Source organism: Bos grunniens, chromosome 1 (assembly GCF_055505025.1).
Source record: "Bos grunniens cultivar Pamir isolate PY7600 chromosome 1, Bosgru_T2T1.0, whole genome shotgun sequence".
In the NCBI taxonomy this organism is placed as follows: domain Eukaryota; kingdom Metazoa; phylum Chordata; class Mammalia; order Artiodactyla; family Bovidae; genus Bos; species Bos grunniens.
In genome coordinates, this window is record NC_141165.1 from 409,989 (window position 1) to 427,998 (window position 18,010).

Consider the following 18,010-nt stretch of genomic DNA (forward strand, 5'->3'; position numbering starts at 1 on the left):
TTATCACAGGATATCGAGTACAGTTCCTGTGCCATACAGTAGGGCCTTGTTTATCCGTTCTACAGGATAATTATTGATGACAAACTTTACCGAGGAGAAACCTAGCAGGCTTTATTCTTTAGGGAGCAAAGCTGACCCCACCAGTCAGCGGACAAGTTGACCGCGTTTGCTCCCTGAGGAAAAACACAGCGTTCTTTCTGTGATGTCCCTGACAAACATGTATAACTTTAATCATAAGAGAACACTAGTCAGACCCAAACTGAGGCACAACGAACAAAATAACTGGCCTACACTCAAAAAACGTCAAGGTCACAAAAGACAAGAGAACATTAGGAACCGTTCCCAACAGAAGAAGACAGAGGAGACGGGAGACGTAAAGGCCGTGCGCGTGTGCTGGGCGCCGCGGCACCGGGGCCTGACCGCCTGGGGGCCCGCTGGGCAGGGGGCGTAGCGGCAGGGGCGCCGGCTGACCGCCTTGCCCCGGGTGGCTGCGGCGTTCCTTCTGCAGGCTGCGCTCCCGGCGACACAGCCTGGCAGGGACCCTAGAGCAGGGCCGGTTTGCCCGACGCAGACCCCGGGACCACGCCCTGGCCTTGCCCGAGTGTTCCCAGAGCCGTGCTGTGATCCAAGGCTCTTCCTTCCTAACGCCTCCCCCTGCCCTCCCTTCACAGGGAACCTCCCTGCCCACCCTGCGCCCCCCGCTCCCCCCATCTGTCACAGATGTTCTTCTGCTTCTCAGAGGAACCAACCAGTCATCGCTCTGCCCCTGGGTTTGCTCCCTCTGCTGGGGCCCCTGGTGTTTGAATGAGGTCTTTACAGTAAATACTCTCCTGAGTTTTGTGGCCTGTAGTATTTTTTTTTAAGATAATAAACCACGAGGAAAAAGAAAATAAAAGAGGAGACAGCAGTTTTAAAATTATCAACATGTTTTGGAAAATAGGAAGATGGCGATATGGCCACTGATTTTGCACGCGGAGGTGAAATCTGCCAGAAATCAGGTAGTCATTTCTACCTGAAATGATCCTATTTGCCTGGAAAAAGCCCCGAGAAGCTCAGCCCGCGCAATCAGATGTAGTAAAGCTGGTCCCCTCCTTCGCCCCCGTCTCCCACGATTCCCACCTCTCCGCGCCAGCTCGTGCTCCCTGCTACCGGAACCGTGGATTTATTTTCCCAGAGTGGCTTTTGGAATCAAAAGACACCAAGCTGAAGATAAGGCAGGGGCCAGAAAGGAAACTCGCACCTTCTGTCTGCGGTTTCCCCAGCGCAGCCCGGGCGGCCAGAGGCTGGGTGGGGACCACCCTCTCAGCAGCAGGCAGGGTGGAGAGACGGGGCATAGCGGATCAGAGGAGAGACCTGCTTGGGTTCAATATCCGCCGGTATGTGGGCCGAGTAACCCTGTCGCTCAGCCTCACCGTGCCTCCGTTTGCTCACGACGGGGATGATAACAGCATCTACCTCCTGGAAATCATCCCGAAGTGAACTAACACGCAGGAAGCCCTGAGAACAGCACAACATAGATGCTGTGCTTTACAATCGGATTTCCACCGTTACTATTCTCTGGAAATTTTGAACTCTACTGAGGACTCTACTGAGATAAAGGCAGCCTCGTCATCTGATCGCTTTACAGGAAAGTCCAAGACTCAACAAGCCCTGTAACACAGCCATCTCTGGGGAGCCGGAAACTGGGTGAGGATCAGAGGCCAGCTTGAAGGGAGGGGCCAAAACAAGCAAACAGAAGACCCAGACAGAACAGGGAAAAGGTAAGCCCACAGGAAGTTAGTCCAGAAGTAAAAGAGGTTGCACTTGTAAGACAAGATTGGAACCTTTAAAAGAACAGCCAAGGAAGAAGGAAGAACATTTTAGAACATAATATAAGGTATTTGGATAGTCTAAATAAACATTTAGCAGAGGATTGGAGGATGCAGTCAAAGACATCTCCTAGACATGAACGCAAATGCCCTGGAGGCAAAAGGGAGAGCCTCAAAGTGGATCATTGTCCCGTTTCTCAGGTTGGGGGGTCACTAGTACCAGCTGAGCACCCCCCCCCCGACTTTAGAGCTGGGGAGGAGAACTTAAGGTGGCCATCACAGTTGCTCCTATTTTTCAGTCTGTTTCTGGCTGCCCCGGGTCTCCGTGGCTGCACGAAGGCGTTCTCTGCTGCAGTGAGCAGGGCTGCTCTCTGGCCGCGGTGCAGCTCCTTGCCGGGAGCACGGGCCCCGGGCCTGTGGTTGCACAGCTGAGGTGCCCGGCTCCGCTGCTCCAAGGCGCCTGGGATCTTCCTGAGCCAGGGCTCCAATCCGTGTCTCCGGCATTGGCAGGTGGATTAGCAAACACGGAACCACCAGGGAAGTCCCTGCTCCTGTGTTCTGGCCTGGCTCTGCATACACTTCAGGCTCATTTTTATTTCTAGCGCTCTTGTAGCTGTTTGCCTTCTATTTGACATTGCTTATAGACTTTTTGATGACCCCTCATTGCTTTCTTTTGCTTAATAAAGCAATACATACTAAAATATTGAGAAAACAACACAGAAGAAAATAAAAGCATGTGTAAGTTCACCACTGCAGCCATGAAATGAAGACACTTGCTCCTTAAAAGGAAAGCTATGACGAATCTAGACAGTGTATTAAAAAACAGAGACCTCACTTTGCTGACAAAGGTCTGTCTAGTCAGAGCTATGGTTTTTCCAGTGGTCATGTATGGATGTGAGAGTTGGACCATAAAGAAGGCTGAGCACCGAAGAAAGCACCAAAAGCACCAAATACTTTCGAATTTTGGTGTTGGAGAAGACTCTTGAGAGTCCCTTGGACTGCAAGGAGATCCAACCAGTCCATCCTAAAGGAGATCAGTCCTGAATAATCATTGGAAAGACTGGTGCTGAAACTGAAACTCCAATATTTTTGCCACCTGATGCGAAGAATTGACCCATTGGAAACGACCCTGATGGTGGGAAAGATTGAAAGCAAAAGGGGAAGGGACGACAGAGGATGAGGTGGTTAGATAGCATCACCAACTCAACGGACATGAGTTGCAGCAAACTCCGGGAGATTGTGAAGGACAGAGGAGCCTGGTGTGCTGCAGTCCACGGGGGTCGCGAAATCAGACACGACTGAGTGACTCAACAACAACAAAAAGAAACGTCACCACTCAGAAATGGCAATCAATCACAGCTCACAACTTGTTGTCTCTGCGTTATGTGCGTATTGCCAACAGAGATGTGAGTCTGTGAATTTGTACAATACAAATTTATATCTCTGTTTTAAATTCGTGTTGTCTCATGAGCATTTAAAATGGTTTATATACATGGTTATATACATGGAATGGTTTAAACCATTCCACGATAGCATATCATTTGAAAGTAACATATTTTATTTAACCATTTGCCTATTGTTGCATATTTAGCAGTTTATTTATACAATTAAGACCGAAGTTCATTTTGTTTGTCTCTTACTGCGCCACTTGAGAAATCACACAACAGATTTTCACCAAACTTGGGGAGTATGTTTGGGATGCGCTCAAATACACAGATTCAAAATGTAGGCTATGAAGAAAAGAGTATATTCATGTCTTGGAACTTGACAGAGAAACGATAGGGAAGGGAAAATAATTTTCCTTCTACCTTTCTGAGCTCTAGGCTAGAACCTTCTGTGACGAAAGACATTAACAAGAGAAAGACAAACATGTTTATTAACATGTATACCTCATATGTACACGGAAAAAACCCAGGAAAACGGAGGAAGCCCAAGATGGCTCAAGACACCACTTTAAGTACCATTTAGCTAAGACAAAAAAAAGATGTTAACAGAGAACTATTTCAGTATCCTGTGATAAAGCATAATGGAAAAGAATATTTTAATAAATATGTATAACTTAGTGCTTTTGCTGTACAGCAGAAACTAACACAACATTGTAAATCAACTATACTTCAATTTTAAAAAAAGTTAATGTAACTATGAGAAAAACAAAAAAGAATTGGTGCCAAAAGAAGGCCAGCTGCGGCAGGTTACCAGGGAGGGCGTGGTAAGCAAGGGGAAGGCTTATTACACAGCTTACACTGGTATCTTCGCCATTGATAAGAGTGTCTGGACATTTAGATTCAAACTTCTCTTCCGCATACAGGGGAGGAGACATGTTTGCAGTGATGTCTTTTGCAAAATGCATGCAATCCTTACAAAAGGGCAACTTCTACTCCATTTTCAGAGCTTCTCTCGTGTCTGCTATCTATTAAAGTGATTGGTTCAATGTAATCCTTATGCCAAAGAGGCATGTTTGGGGGTGGCGAGTTCTGCATCCTTCATACCTCAAGCTGATGCGCAGTCATCCTTGAGAACGACTGAAGTAAGCAGAGCTCTGTGACTGGCGGAGATGGACACATGTGTTACGATGACTCCACAGACGGAAATCAGATACGATGGCTTCCATCTTTGTGCCCCCGATCAAGTGACCTGAGGACGTCCAAACCTGATTATAGCCACTGATCTGGGGTCACACTGCTTTCCAAGTGGGCAGCTCTGGGAGGATAGCAAGGGTGTTTTTGTCCAATGAAATGTTTGCATGATGGAAACCTGGAACATCTGCTGTCAAACACCCGAAGGGAAGTGGATGAGGGACAAGCAGACTCAGGCCATGGACGGATGGGCCTGTCAGTCCAGCCGTCCTTCCTTCTGTCTCTCTAACCGTCTGTCATCTGGACAGTAGCTGCCCTGGGTCTCCCCAGCTTTATGAAGTAATCTTTCCATTAAATATTTAAAAGAATGGCTGGCACTCATGTAACATGTATAGTAAGAGAAACTTTATGTTCCCTGATACTGCTGGGATTTCTTATAATTTCCAGCTGAATTAAAAAATTACTTGTATCTCAAAATTAAAGGAAATGGAAAAGGTCACATATGTCTCCTCTCTTTTTCCCACCCTCTTCAGCTCAAGTTAGAGCACAGTCCCTCTCCTTTTTCACACAGGACTCTTATCCCTTTGTGCAGTTATAAGTAGAATTTACTCCAGGTCTGGCATTAAGGCTGGGCTGTGTGTCACTGGCCAGTTCTCATCCTGGGTCCCTGGCCTCTGACCTCACTGTTTCATCTTTCCCTCCATTCACTTTTGCTCAATTTTTCTTTCCTTTCTTCCTATTTTATTTTATTTATTTATTTTTTTTGTGCCATACCATGCAGCATGAAGGATCTTAGTGTCCCAACAAGGGATCACACTTGTACCCCTGTGTTGGGAGCACAGAGCCCTGACCAGTGGACCATCAGGCAAATCTCCTCTCAATCTGACTAGTCATCTCCCTTAATCCTTCCTTAGTCTATCCCATCAGGAGTTCCTACTTGCTTTGTTGTTGTTGCTTTAGTCGCTCAGGTGTGTCCAACACTTTTGCAACCCCACAGACTGTAGCCCGCAAGGCAAGAATACTGGAGTGGGTTGCCATTTCCTTCTGCAGGGGCTCTTCCTTACCCAGGGATAGAATCTGCCTCTCCTGCATTGGCAGGCAAATTCTTAACCACTGAGCCAGGAGGGAAGCCCCATTCTTTGGCAAAGCAGTTAAATTCTCTGTCTGAGCATGTCTGTGGGCACCCTCTTTTGCACTCAGATGTCATCAAGATACTCTCTTAATCTTGTTGGTTCTCCTTCTAAGAGGAATTCTGCAGTTAACATTCATCTTCATAAAAAACTCCCACGTATTCATCTGTATCCATCTGTCTGTGTTGTCACCCAGCCATCCCTCATTTATCTGATCAGTCTACTTCTGTACAGTCATCCCTCCACCCAACTCTCAGCCTCTCTGCTTTTCACCGATTCTCCCCAGCCCCCTCCAGAGACCTAGAACACTCTTACGGGAAGTTTCTTTCTCTCGGTTTTTTAAAGAGAAACTTATGCTTTGCAAAAATAGCTATCAGCTGCCTTGAAATGATAAAGGGGAAATAGATACGAGATGCATGGCTGGGAACAAGCAGTTATAATCTTTGCTTGGGCAAGAGAAGGACAGATAAGACCCAGATTAGAAATAAGTGAACAAAGCCAAGTGAGGTTAGGACCATTCACAGAAGGAGCTTGGCCGGGGGTGGGGGGACACGTTCTTATATATCAAAAGCCAGGCGGAAATATACCCGTAATGCAAGCACACGCATGCACACTCAGAAATGCTTATTGTTTGTGTTTAGCTTGAATTCGGTCACAGCCCCACTGTACTGATGATAATAAAGTGAAAGTGAAGTCGCTCAGTCGTGTCCGACTCTTTGCGATCCTGTGGACTGTAGCCTACCAGGCTCCTCCGTCCATGGGATCTTTTCAGGCAAGAGTACTGGAGTGGGTTGCCATTTCCTTCCCCAGGGGATTTTCCTGAGCCAGGGACTGAACCCAGGTCTCCTGCATTGCAGGCATATGGTTTACGCTCTGAGCCACCAGGGAAGCCCGTGATGATAGGACAGCTGATACTTAACCTGTGAACTGTGGCAAGGTATTTCTGAGAGTGGAGTCCCTTAGCAGGCTGCAGAGTTCAGAAACTGCAAAAAAAAAAAAAAAAAGGTAAACTCAAAATATACATAGCGCCTAATGTTTGTATTTTACCTCAGGATGGTTTTAGATCTGGTATTTGTTTTTCCTGTTTTTCTTTTTGTGTTAAGTAGTTGAAGTGTTAGAAGCATAGGCCAAATTGGAAATACATTGCTTTCTTCAAAACACCCTCCCTGTACCTTCACAATGACCTATTACTGCTCTTCTCTCCTTAGGCAGGGAAAGTTCTTCCGATTGGATACAGAGCTGCAACCTGCTTGACGGAAAGATTCCCCAGGGTGAGTGTTTTCAACATGCATTTGTGTGAATCTAAGATAAACAGCATTCTACATTCCTTATGAGAGTTGCATAACTTTAATGTGGTCCATTTGGTTTTTTTTTTTTTTTTTTACTATAAGACCTTCTGTTGAGTGTGAATGAGGAAATGAAAATCCCAGGCTTACAATTTCCAGCTCTATGAAAACTACTGGAGTTTTCCATTTATTTAGATTGGAAATAGTCTTTTATGGTATTCTTCCTAACCTAAATACTTCCCGGTTGCTTTCTAAATGTGACTTATTTTTATTGGAGTATAGCTGATTTCTGATGATTTCTGATGTTCTGTTAGTTTCAGGAACACAGCAAAGTGAATCATTTATATATATATATACCTATATCCACTCTTTCTTAGGTTCTTCCATGAAGGTAGAGTTCCCTGTGCTGTACAGTAGGTTCTTACTGGTTACCTATTTTATATATAGCAGTGTGTATACGTTAATCCCAACTCCTAATTTATCCTCCACCTCCTTTCCCCTTTGGTAACCATAATTCTACATCTGTGACTCTTTCTGCTTTGTAGATAAGTTCATTTTATCATTTTTCTAGATTTCAGATATAAGGCATATCATGATATCTGTCTTTTTCTGTCTGACTTACTTCACTCAGTGTGATAATCTAGTGTGATATTTTCTAGATATAAGGCATATCACGATATCTGTCTTTCTCTGACTGACTTCACTCAGTGTGATAATCGAGTGTGACATTTCCTAGACATAAGGCATATCACGATACCTGTCTTTCTCTGACTTACTTCACTCAGTGTGATAATCGAGTATGACATTTCCTAGACATAAGGCATATCACGATACCTGTCTTTCTCTGACTGACTTCACTCAGTGTGATAATCGAGTGTGACATTTCCTAGACATAAGGCATATCACGATACCTGTCTTTCTCTGACTGACTTCACTCAGTGTGATAATCGAGTGTGACATTTCCTAGACATAAGGCATATCACGATACCTGTCTTTCTCTGACTGACTTCACTCAGTGTGATAATCGAGTGTGACATTTCCTAGACATAAGGCATATCATGATACCTGTCTTTCTCTGACTGACTTCACTCAGTGTGATAACCTAGTGTGACATTTCCTAGACATAAGGCATATCATGATATCTGTCTTTCTCTGACTGACTTCACTCAGTGTGATAACCGAGTGTGACATTTCCTAGACATAAGGCACATCATGATACCTGTCTTTCTCTGACTGACTGACTTCACTCAGTGTGATAACCGAGTGTGACGTTTCCTAGACGTGAGGCACACCACGACGCCTGTCTCTCTCTGACTGACTTACTTCACTCAGTGTGATAACCGAGTGTGACATTTCCTAGATATAAGGCATATCATGATATCTGTCTTTCTCTGACTGACTTCACTCAGTGTGATAATCTAGTGTGACATTTCCTAGATATAAGGCATATCATGATATCTGTCTTTCTCTGACTTACTTCACTCAGTGTGATAATCTAGTGTGACATTTCCTAGATATAAGGCATATCACGATACCTGTCTTTCTCTGACTGACTGACTTCACTCAGTGTGATAACCGAGTGTGACATTTCCCAGACATAAGGCACATCACGATACCTGTCTTTCTCTGACTGACTTCACTCAGTGTGATAACCGAGTGTGACATTTCCTAGACGTAAGGCACATCACGATACCTGTCTTTCTCTGACTGACTTCACTCAGTGTGATAACCGAGTGTGATGTTTCCTAGACATAAGGCATATCACGATACCTGTCTCTCTCTGACTGACTTCACTCAGTGTGATAACCGAGTGTGACATTTCCTAGACATAAGGCATATCACGATACCTGTCTTTCTCTGACTGACTGACTTCACTCAGTGTGATAACCGAGTGTGACATTTCCCAGACATAAGGCACATCACGATACCTGTCTTTCTCTGACTGACTTCACTCAGTGTGATAACCGAGTGTGACATTTCCTAGACATAAGGCACATCACGATACCTGTCTTTCTCTGACTGACTTCACTCAGTGTGATAACCGAGTGTGACATTTTCTAGATATAAGGCATATCACGATATCTGTCTTTCTCTGACTGACTTCACTCAGTGTGATAATCGAGTGTGACATTTCCTAGACATAAGGCATATCACGATACCTGTCTTTCTCTGACTTACTTCACTCAGTGTGATAATCGAGTGTGACATTTCCTAGATGTAAGGCATATCATGATACCTGTCTTTCTCTGACTGACTTCACTCAGTGTGATAACCGAGTGTGACATCTCCTAGACGTAAGGCACACCACGACGCCTGTCTCTCTCTGACTGACTCTGTGTGACAATCTCTAGGCCTATCCATGCTGCTGCAGCTAAAGATAACTTGGAAAATATGGTGTTTATTTCCATTAAACAACTTTCAAGATGCTTTATTACTGGGTGCTGGAGCTCCCCAGTACTTGTTATACTCACGTAATGAAAGATGTTCCTTGATTGGTATAGATCTGTCTTGCTGATATCAATCAACTGTATTGATGATTCATTCTATTTTCTTCTCTCACTGTTGACAGCTAATGACCCCACCTGAGGCAAAAAAATTTTTCAACTTCAGATACCCACCTGCTGGAGCCGAAAGAGTATTTTACGGCAGAGCAAATGATCCTCAAATCGCACCTTCCTTGACACACGGAATAAGGTCGAAAATTTCGATACCGGTAACTTCTTCTCTGTTTTTCCCTGTATGTTATTCACTTCCAAGGGGGAAAAATGCATAAATGAAGTGTTAGTGAAATCATCACTTCCAACCTCCCTCCCGCTCTTAATGAAAAATCCAAGCAGCAGTAGGCAAGACAGTGAGTGCGGGAAAGTCAACGGCGTAAGCTCCAGACTGCGTATTGTCCCCTTGGATGATACAAGCTGAGCCGCACTTCATTTTCCCACGGTAAAAAGGGGTGGGCTTCCCCGATAGCTCAGCCGGTTAAGAATCCGCCTGCAATGCAGGAGTCCCCAGTTCGATTCCTGAGTCAGGAGGATCCCCTGGCGAACAATTCCTGAGTCGGGAAGATCCCCTGGAGAAGGCCGAGGCTACCCACTCCAATATTCTTGGCTTCCCTGGTGGCTCAGCTGGTAAAGAATCTGCCTACAATATGGGAGACCTGGGTTCGATCCCTGGGTTGGGAAGATCCCCTGGAGAAGGGAAAGGCTACCCATTCCAGTGTTCTGGCCTGGAGAATCCCAGTCCAGAGTCGGACACGACTGAGCACTAACACTTGCACTTTCATGGTAAAGAGAGGTGCTGTCAAGGTTCAGTAAAGCATGGCGAGGACAGAGGCTGGGTGCCGCTGGAGACCTCAGCGCGCTGGTGCGGGCGCTGTGTGCACCCGGGGTGTCCGTGTTATCTGCTCCGGACTGAACAGACAGTCCCGGGGCAGAAGGCCAGCTCTTGCAACTGCAGGAAGCCTGTGGGGCTCTCGTGGCTCTTGTGCTCATCATTCCCACTCCTCTGGAATATTCGAGCTGCGAACCAAGGAGATGCCCTCATAAACACTTTAGCCTCAGTGAAAAGTCACGTTTTGACGCGTTTAAGCTGCACAGTCCCAGTGTGATGGTGGGTTTGAAGGTGAGCCAAGGCAACGATCATGAAATGCTTTTCCACTTTCATATTCTCTGCTCCCTGGCTGTTGAGTTTCAATGTTCAGATTTCTTTCTTTTTGGTTGTTACATCTTTGCTTTGTATGACTTCTTTAGGCAAAGGTATTGATCAACCCACAGCCTATAACAACGTTTCAACAGAAAATGAAAGATAAAAAGGAGTCAGTATATTTTAGCAATCAACGGGCACCGTTAGGAAAATCTCATGATCAGACACCAGGATTGCCTAAAGGCCTGGACATACTCAATACGACATTTGGGACGGCAATCGTCAGAGGTAGTGAAAATAAGGGGTGGGAGGGAGTGGATAAAATGTTTTCTTAGAAAATGGGATTCAGTATCCTGTTGGGGTTTATTTAGTGCTGGTGCAGATGATGTCAAGAATGAAAGACAGGATCATAGCAAGAAAGTTACTTTTAGACCCAGAGGCCTTCGAGTGTGTCAAGGCCGTGTGTTCAGGCCGTGAGTTCAGGGTTTGGAGAGGAGGTTCAGGGCGCAGAGCAGAGATGGAGCAGATACAGGAAACAGACTCAGGAACGCCGATGCTAGGACCAGCTGTGAGGGCGGCCATCCTTCCTCCTGGGCACCTACTGATGGGTTTTATTTCCACCAAGGCCTCTGATATGCTTGTAACTCTCAACTCTTTTTTAAAATTTTCTTTTTAAATTGAAGAACAGTTGATGTACAAATGTTTTGTTGATTCCTGCTGTACAGCAAGCTGACTCGGTTGTGCATGTAGATACATTCTTTTTTGTGTTCTTTTCCATCGTGGTTTACCCCAGGAGCTTGGATATAGCTGCCTGTGACATGCGACAGGACTTTGTTCCTTATCCAACCTGTTGTAGCAGCTCGCATCTGCTAATCCGAAACTCCCAATGCTTCCCTCCCCCAGACCCCTCGCCCTTGTCTGTTCCCTAGGTCTGCGTATAACTCTCAACTCTTTATGAAACTCGGTTTCATACAATAGACCACGGAACAGATAAGTTTGCTGAATGCTGTGTACAACACTCATTCATACCGGTCCACGATGTGTACTTGCTTACTAAGCGAACAGGCAGCATCAGGGCAGACTCCTCTCTCATCTGGAGAGGGGGTGGCACATGTATCTCCATGGCTGTCTCTCCTCTGCCTCCCTGCCTCTTGCCCCTTGGGTACTGTCCTGTAAACCTTCTCACTCTCTGCCTTTTTAGGTCCCTTACCCTCCCCCTCCAGATATCATTACAGGGGACCTCAAACTCTGTCTTTTTAGCATCCTGCTGAGAGAGGTGCTTCTCTCTTTGTCTTTCTGCATCCGCTGAGGCTTTGCTCCAGGAACCTTATCTTTCTTACCAAAAGGTCCATTAGGATGTTTTTCCGTTCACATAGTAGTATCTGTTCTGGAGATAAATTATGCCTTTGTCTTTGAAGGCAAAATCTGCAGTTGTACTTTATTATCACATATAAAGTTAAAATTTGTTAATATTTGAAATATTAAAAATGTATTTTAGAAGAGGTCATTTAAAGATGAATAAAAAAGCTGTGTGTAATAAATACATCAGTAGTTTCCAAAATAACTCTATGGAATTGATTTCAGTATTTCAGTAAATTTACAACTTTAGAAACAATAAAAAAATAGAAGAGGTAAAATATCTTTTTTCCTTTTACATAGGTTAAAAATTGTATTTAAGCAGACAGAACATTATGGAATTACGGTACTTATAACTGCTCTCTAGGATTAGTTCATTTAATATGAAAAGTACTCACTTATGTATGTAGTAAAAGGAATGCTCCAGAACATGTGTATGTGCATTAATAGGTGTAATGGTTCCTACATCAGAAGAGAAGTACTGCTTTACAGGATTATTCTGAGCAGGACCACCTTCCAATATTCTTAACGGTTTGTTTACAGACCCCAATTCTTGGCATACAGTCCAAAAGAAAGAAAACACCTCAATATGTTGTTAGATACAAAGAGAAAACTGCAAATGGAATTATATTTAAAAATCATTACAGGAAACAATAAAGACAAAATAATTCGCTGTATATAAAGCCAGGAACTACCAGTCCTGGGAAAGCAGCTATTCAACAAAGACCTCCTAGCTCTAGGTTTGGGGCCAGAAGGAAGAAGAGTATCTTCCCGATGCCAGTGATTTCCCTGGCACCTTGGGCCAGTTCAAAGATGGATATTCGCAGCTACAGATTCAGGATGCGCGCTATAGTCTATAGCTGCCCCAATTTGCATCAAGGCATCCCCACAGGGCACCAGGGCTTATGAAGCTGATTTGTGATTCAAATTTGCCTAGATCATCTTGGAAGTCTGGAGCAAACTAAAACAAAAATTATCCTGAGATTCTCAAAACTGGGAAATTAATTGGGCTTGGCATGTGGCTCAGGACGACCAAAGTGGTTAACATTCTTCAGAACTCTAGGGAGGGAGCCTGTTCAAGTGGGGGTCCCTGAGACCGTAAGGCCTGGGCTGCTCCCGTCTCGGCCGTCAGTCTCTGTGTTGCTGGCTCCGTGCCCCTGTAACTTATGCACTCAGTACACCTAGATTGTCATATGCTCTAGTCAGTTTAAATGTTACAAAGAGATGAAAAGTAGCTTAAAACTGATTTCATTCATTCTTTCTTCAGAAACATCCGCTAGAGATATGGTGAATCCACCGAAACCCTATAAAGAGGTATTTGAAGAAGCACAGGCAGGCCATGATCTGTATGTTGTATCTCACAACGATTATTTTGTGGGTAAGTTTCCTCTGGTGTAAAACAGGAGAATATGACACTCAGACTTGTGAAGAGGGATAGGGAGATGATGAGGTTAAAGATGAAATGCCTGGTTGTGCTATAGAATAATTCTAGTAATGCATGCTAAGTCACTTCAGTCCTGTCTGACTCTGTGTGACCCTATGGACTGGGGCCTGCCAAGCTCCTCTCTCTGTCCATGGAGATTCTCCAGACTAGAAGACCAGAGTGAGAGGCCATGCACTCCTCCAGGGGATCTTCGGACCCAGGGATTGAACCCACGTCTCCTTTTGTCTCCTGCATCGGCAGGCGGGTTCTTTACCGCTAGCAACATCTGGGAAGCCCAACTTATAAGCTTACAAACCCTGATAGCTGGGCACATATACCCTTTTAATATGTGTGAAAGTGTATATCATTAAAACAACAAAAAGAAACAGTGAAGATGAAATGTTATGTAGTCTAATCCTGTGTGAGTGGATTTAGGCTTAAAAAAATACCATTCTTATTCAAATATCAAGATTATTCTAAGTGCTTCACTTTATATGAGGAATATTAGTTACTGGTCAAGTGTAGAAATTTTCAGATCATGAAGTTTAAGGCATTGCTTACCACTGATTATCTTTCAGACCTTGAATATTTTACTTATCATCATCTATTTTAAATTTCTTAAATAGGTAGGGATGATAATGTTGTGCGGATGAAGTGAGTGCCTGCAAAATACCAAGCATGGTGTCTGGAACATAGGTAGGGCTCAGTAATACTAGTGTTAGCATTAAGTGATTGTGACTAAAAGTAGCTTATTATTAGAACTGGGGCTTCCCAGGTGCCGACGGTGGTAAAGAAAACCTGCCTGCCAATGCTGGAGACATAAGAGACGTGGGTTCAATCCCTGGGTCAGGAAGATCCCCTGGAGGAGGAAATGGTAACACACTCCAGTATTCTTGCCTGGGAAACCCCATGGATGGAGGAGCCTGGTGGGCCCCAGTCCACACGGTCACAAAGAGTCAGACAGGACTGAAGCGACTCAGCTTGCGTTACTAGAATTATTCTATAGCATAACCAAAAGGCATTGGATGTTTAAGTGCTGTAAGTTACAAGTTAATTGTTGACCTGTGTGAGCTAAGTAGAATTTTGATCTAACAGAGGATTGAGAATTAGACTCTAATACTGGTCCTGAGATCAGCCCTGGGATTTCTTTGGAGGGAATGATGCTGAAGCTGAAACTCCAGTACTTTGGCCACCTCATGCGAAGAGTTGATTCATTGGAAAAGACTCTGATGCTGGGAGGGATTGGGGGCAGGAGGGAAAGGGGACGACAGAGGATGAGATGGCTGGATGGCATCACTGACTCGATGGACGTGAGTCTGAGTGAACTCCGGGAGTTGGTGATGGACAGGAGGCCTGGAGTGCTGCAATTCATGGGGTCACAAAGAGTCAGACATGACTGAGCAACTGAACTGAACTGAACACATCCTGAGAATGGAGAAGGGCATGGCAAGCCCACTCCAGTATTCCTGCCTGGGAAATACCATGGACAGAGGAGCCTGGTGGGCTCCAGTCCAGGGGCCTGCAAAGAGAGGAACATGACTGAGCAACTGGGCACACTCTCATGTCCTGAGAGGGTGGATGGGTTGCGCCTGATTCACCAACTGGTCAACTGCCGAGGTCCAGCCCCAGCTGATCCAGGGTATTCGAAGGGGAGATGGCTTCGGCGAGTACACTGGCTTTAATTAGATATTAATTAGAGATATAAAGAGTAATAGGATGAGGATAGCTCAGTAGGAAAATTCAGTGGAGAAAAGAGGCTGAGTAGCTTGGTTTACGCGGGAAACCAATAAAACTTCAAGACAAGAAGCTTGCACCACTTACGTAGGCTGCAGGCGTCCTTCCGTTCTCCCGAAGGAGAGGAGACACTGAGGCCTCCCCAGTCGGATCTTAGAAGCCCAGGCATAATTAGTAAGCATGGCGGGTTCTGTGCTCCAGATGGAGACTCAGCCAGAGTTTGAGAGAGAGAGCGACATGGGGAGACCAGTATTTTGAGAAACTGATCCCAATTCTTTATTTTCCATGGTCTACTTTTATACACTGAGATGTTATGCAAAAGTCACATGGGGTCAGCAGTCCTGACTTTTATCAAAGTCAGGTGCTTCACACAAATGTATACAGAGGTCTTAGGGGTGTTACATCATCTTCTGGCCAGGGGGGCCTGCTGACAATTTATGACCCTCTCCTTGTGACAGCGGTCAGTCAACCAGGACACTTATTTCTCCAGGTGTGATTATTCTTAAAAAAGACTCCACCTTCCGAAGGTACCAGATAAAGTTACATTCCTATAGGGCGAGGGTGTAGTGGGTATTTAATTAAGGAAAGAATTTACTTAGCCTAAGGTCTAACATGATTAATATCAAAGGTTAATACTTATTTCTTCTATATATTCATTAATGTGTGTAAGGGCAGGGGATGTGGAAACTTGGCAGTAAACATTGGCTCAACAAATGAAAAACCCTTCACCAATACAATTTCTAATCAGCTCACTATACTTATACTAATAGTTTTCTAACTTCTCTAAAGAACCTGTTTTTAGAAGGTTTAAAGCATCTCGTGCCTCTCACGGTTGGGAGGCTGTGAGCAATCACATGTGGCCGGACAAGCCTGTCAGGCAGGCTAGAGAACCTTCAGAGGAGTTTGTAGGTTGAAACACTCCTGTTACACCCAGGAATTATTATTAACTGGAGCTCTAAGTTAACTCCTTTTCCGAAAGAGGTGGTGGGGGACAGCCCCCCGTAAAGTCAGAGGTGTAGGTGAGAGCACAAAGTAGTAAAGTAGGCAGGCTCTAGTTATGGGGGTAGATGCTCGAGGATTTCCAGGGGGACTCCTGAGGCTCGATCCCACCTTTGCGTATGTCGAGCCTCCTTCCTCATGACCTTTGCCACGGGTGGAGGTCCTCACGCCGGCTCCCTGCAGTCAACCTCAGTTAGAAGTGAGACTCGCTCTTCCGGGCGGTAGGGGCCCCCCTCTCTGTCTTACTTTTCTCCCCACGGCCCTTGGATCCTCTTCCTCTTGAACCTCCTCTACAGCTGGGGCTGTCTCCCAGGCCCTCTGCTCCATGCGAGGCTTCTCTTGGTCTCTGCGGGTCGTTACATGGACCCCGGGCCCCGGGTTGGCTCCGTCTTCACCGTGCTCCGGACTCTGGGCATACGCGCTCCGGACCCGGACCCTGGGTGGGCTCCACCGTCAGGCGCTCCGGACCCCGGGCCCCAGGTTGGCTCCATCTTCACTGTGCTCTGGACCGGGCCCTGGGCGGGCTCCACCCTCCCGCCCCACCCCGGCTCCTGGCCTCGGAAGGCCTCTCTCCCGCCCGTTGCACCCCCACTTCCCTGGTTCTCTCTCCTTTTCCTCCCTCTCGTCTTTTGCCTTTATTCTTCCTTCCCTCTATTTATTGTGAAAATATTTTATTGCTTTTTGGAAAAAGTTTAGCATCAATAGTACTGTCTAATCCAATGCCGTTTAACTGTTTTAAAAAGAACCGTATCAATGAATATATATAGGGACAACCTTTTAGGAGACATCTAAAAAGCAGAAGATATTAAGAAGAGACGGCAGGAATACACAGAAGAACTGTACAAAAAAGATCTTCATGACCGAGATAATCACGATGGTGTGATTACTCACCTAGAGCCAGACATCCTGGAATGTGAAGTCAAGTGGGCTTTAGAAAGCATCACTACGAACAAAGCTAGTGGAGGTGATGGAATTCCAGTTGAGCTATTCCAAATCCTGAAAGATGATGCTGTGAAAGTGCTGCACTCAATATGCCAGCAATTTTGGAAAACTCAGCAGTGGCCATAGGACTGGAAAAGGTCAGTTTTCATTCCAATCCCAAAGAAAGGCAATGCCAAAGAATGCTCAAACTACCGCACAATTGCAGTCATCTCACACGCTAGTAAAGTAATGCTCAAAATTCTCCAAGCCAGGCTTCAGCAATACGTGACCCGTAAACTTCCAGATGTTCAACCTGGATTTAGAAAAGGCAGAGGAACCAGACATCAAATTGCCAACATCCGCTGGATCATGGAAAAAGCAAGAGAGTTCCAGAAAAACATCTATTTCTGCTTTATTGACTATGCCAAAGCCTTTGACTGTATGGATCACAATAAACTGGGAAAAATTCTGAAAGAGATGGGAATACCAGACCACCTGACCTGCCTCTTGAGAAACCTGTATGCAGGTCAGGAAGCAACAGTTAGAACTGGACATGGAACAACAGACTGGTTCCAAATAGGAAAAGGAGTACGTCAAGGCTGTATATCGTCACCCTGCTTATTTAACTTATATGCAGAGTACATCATGAGAAACGCTGGGCTGGAAGAAACACAAGCTGGAATCAAGATTGCTGGGAGAAATGTCAAAAACCTCAGATATGCAGATGACACCACCCTTATGGCAGAAAGTGAAGAGGAACTAAAGAGCCTCTTGATGAAAGTGAAAGAGAAGAGTGAAAAAGTTGGCTTAAAGCTCAACATTCAGAAAACAAAGACCATGGCATCCAGTCCCATCACTTCATGGGAAATAGATGGGGAAACAGTGGAAACAGTGTCAGACTTTATTTTTTTGTGCTCCAAAATCACTGCAGATGGTGACTGTAGCCATGAAATTAAAAGACACATACTCCTTGGAAGGAACGTTATGACCAACCTGGATCGCATATTGAAAAGCAGAGACATTATTTTGCCATTAGACATTACTTTGTCCGTCTAGTCAAGGCTATGGTTTTTCCAGTGGTCATGTATGGATGTGAGAGTTGAACTGTGAAGAAAGCTGAGCACCGAAGAATTGATGC

General features: G+C 45.1%; 1 protein-coding gene across 10 annotated transcripts in view; it reads left to right on the top strand.

The window, feature by feature from the left end:
- The window catches only part of EFHB (EF-hand domain family member B), a 67,280-nt gene that overhangs the window by 10,634 nt on the left and 38,636 nt on the right, over positions 1–18,010 (top strand). For 7 of the 10 annotated variants that reach the window (XM_086358010.1, XM_086360591.1, XM_086358889.1 and 4 more), the window contains exons 2-5: positions 6,723–6,785; positions 9,370–9,513; positions 10,547–10,727; positions 13,063–13,173. In XM_086358010.1, coding sequence (XP_086214136.1) covers positions 6,723–6,785; positions 9,370–9,513; positions 10,547–10,727; positions 13,063–13,173 — 499 coding nt within the window. The remainder of the gene's footprint in view (positions 1–6,722; positions 6,786–9,369; positions 9,514–10,546; positions 10,728–13,062; positions 13,174–18,010) is intronic. The other 3 variants (XM_086363234.1, XM_086364795.1, XM_086363986.1) reach the window with 2 other exon arrangements.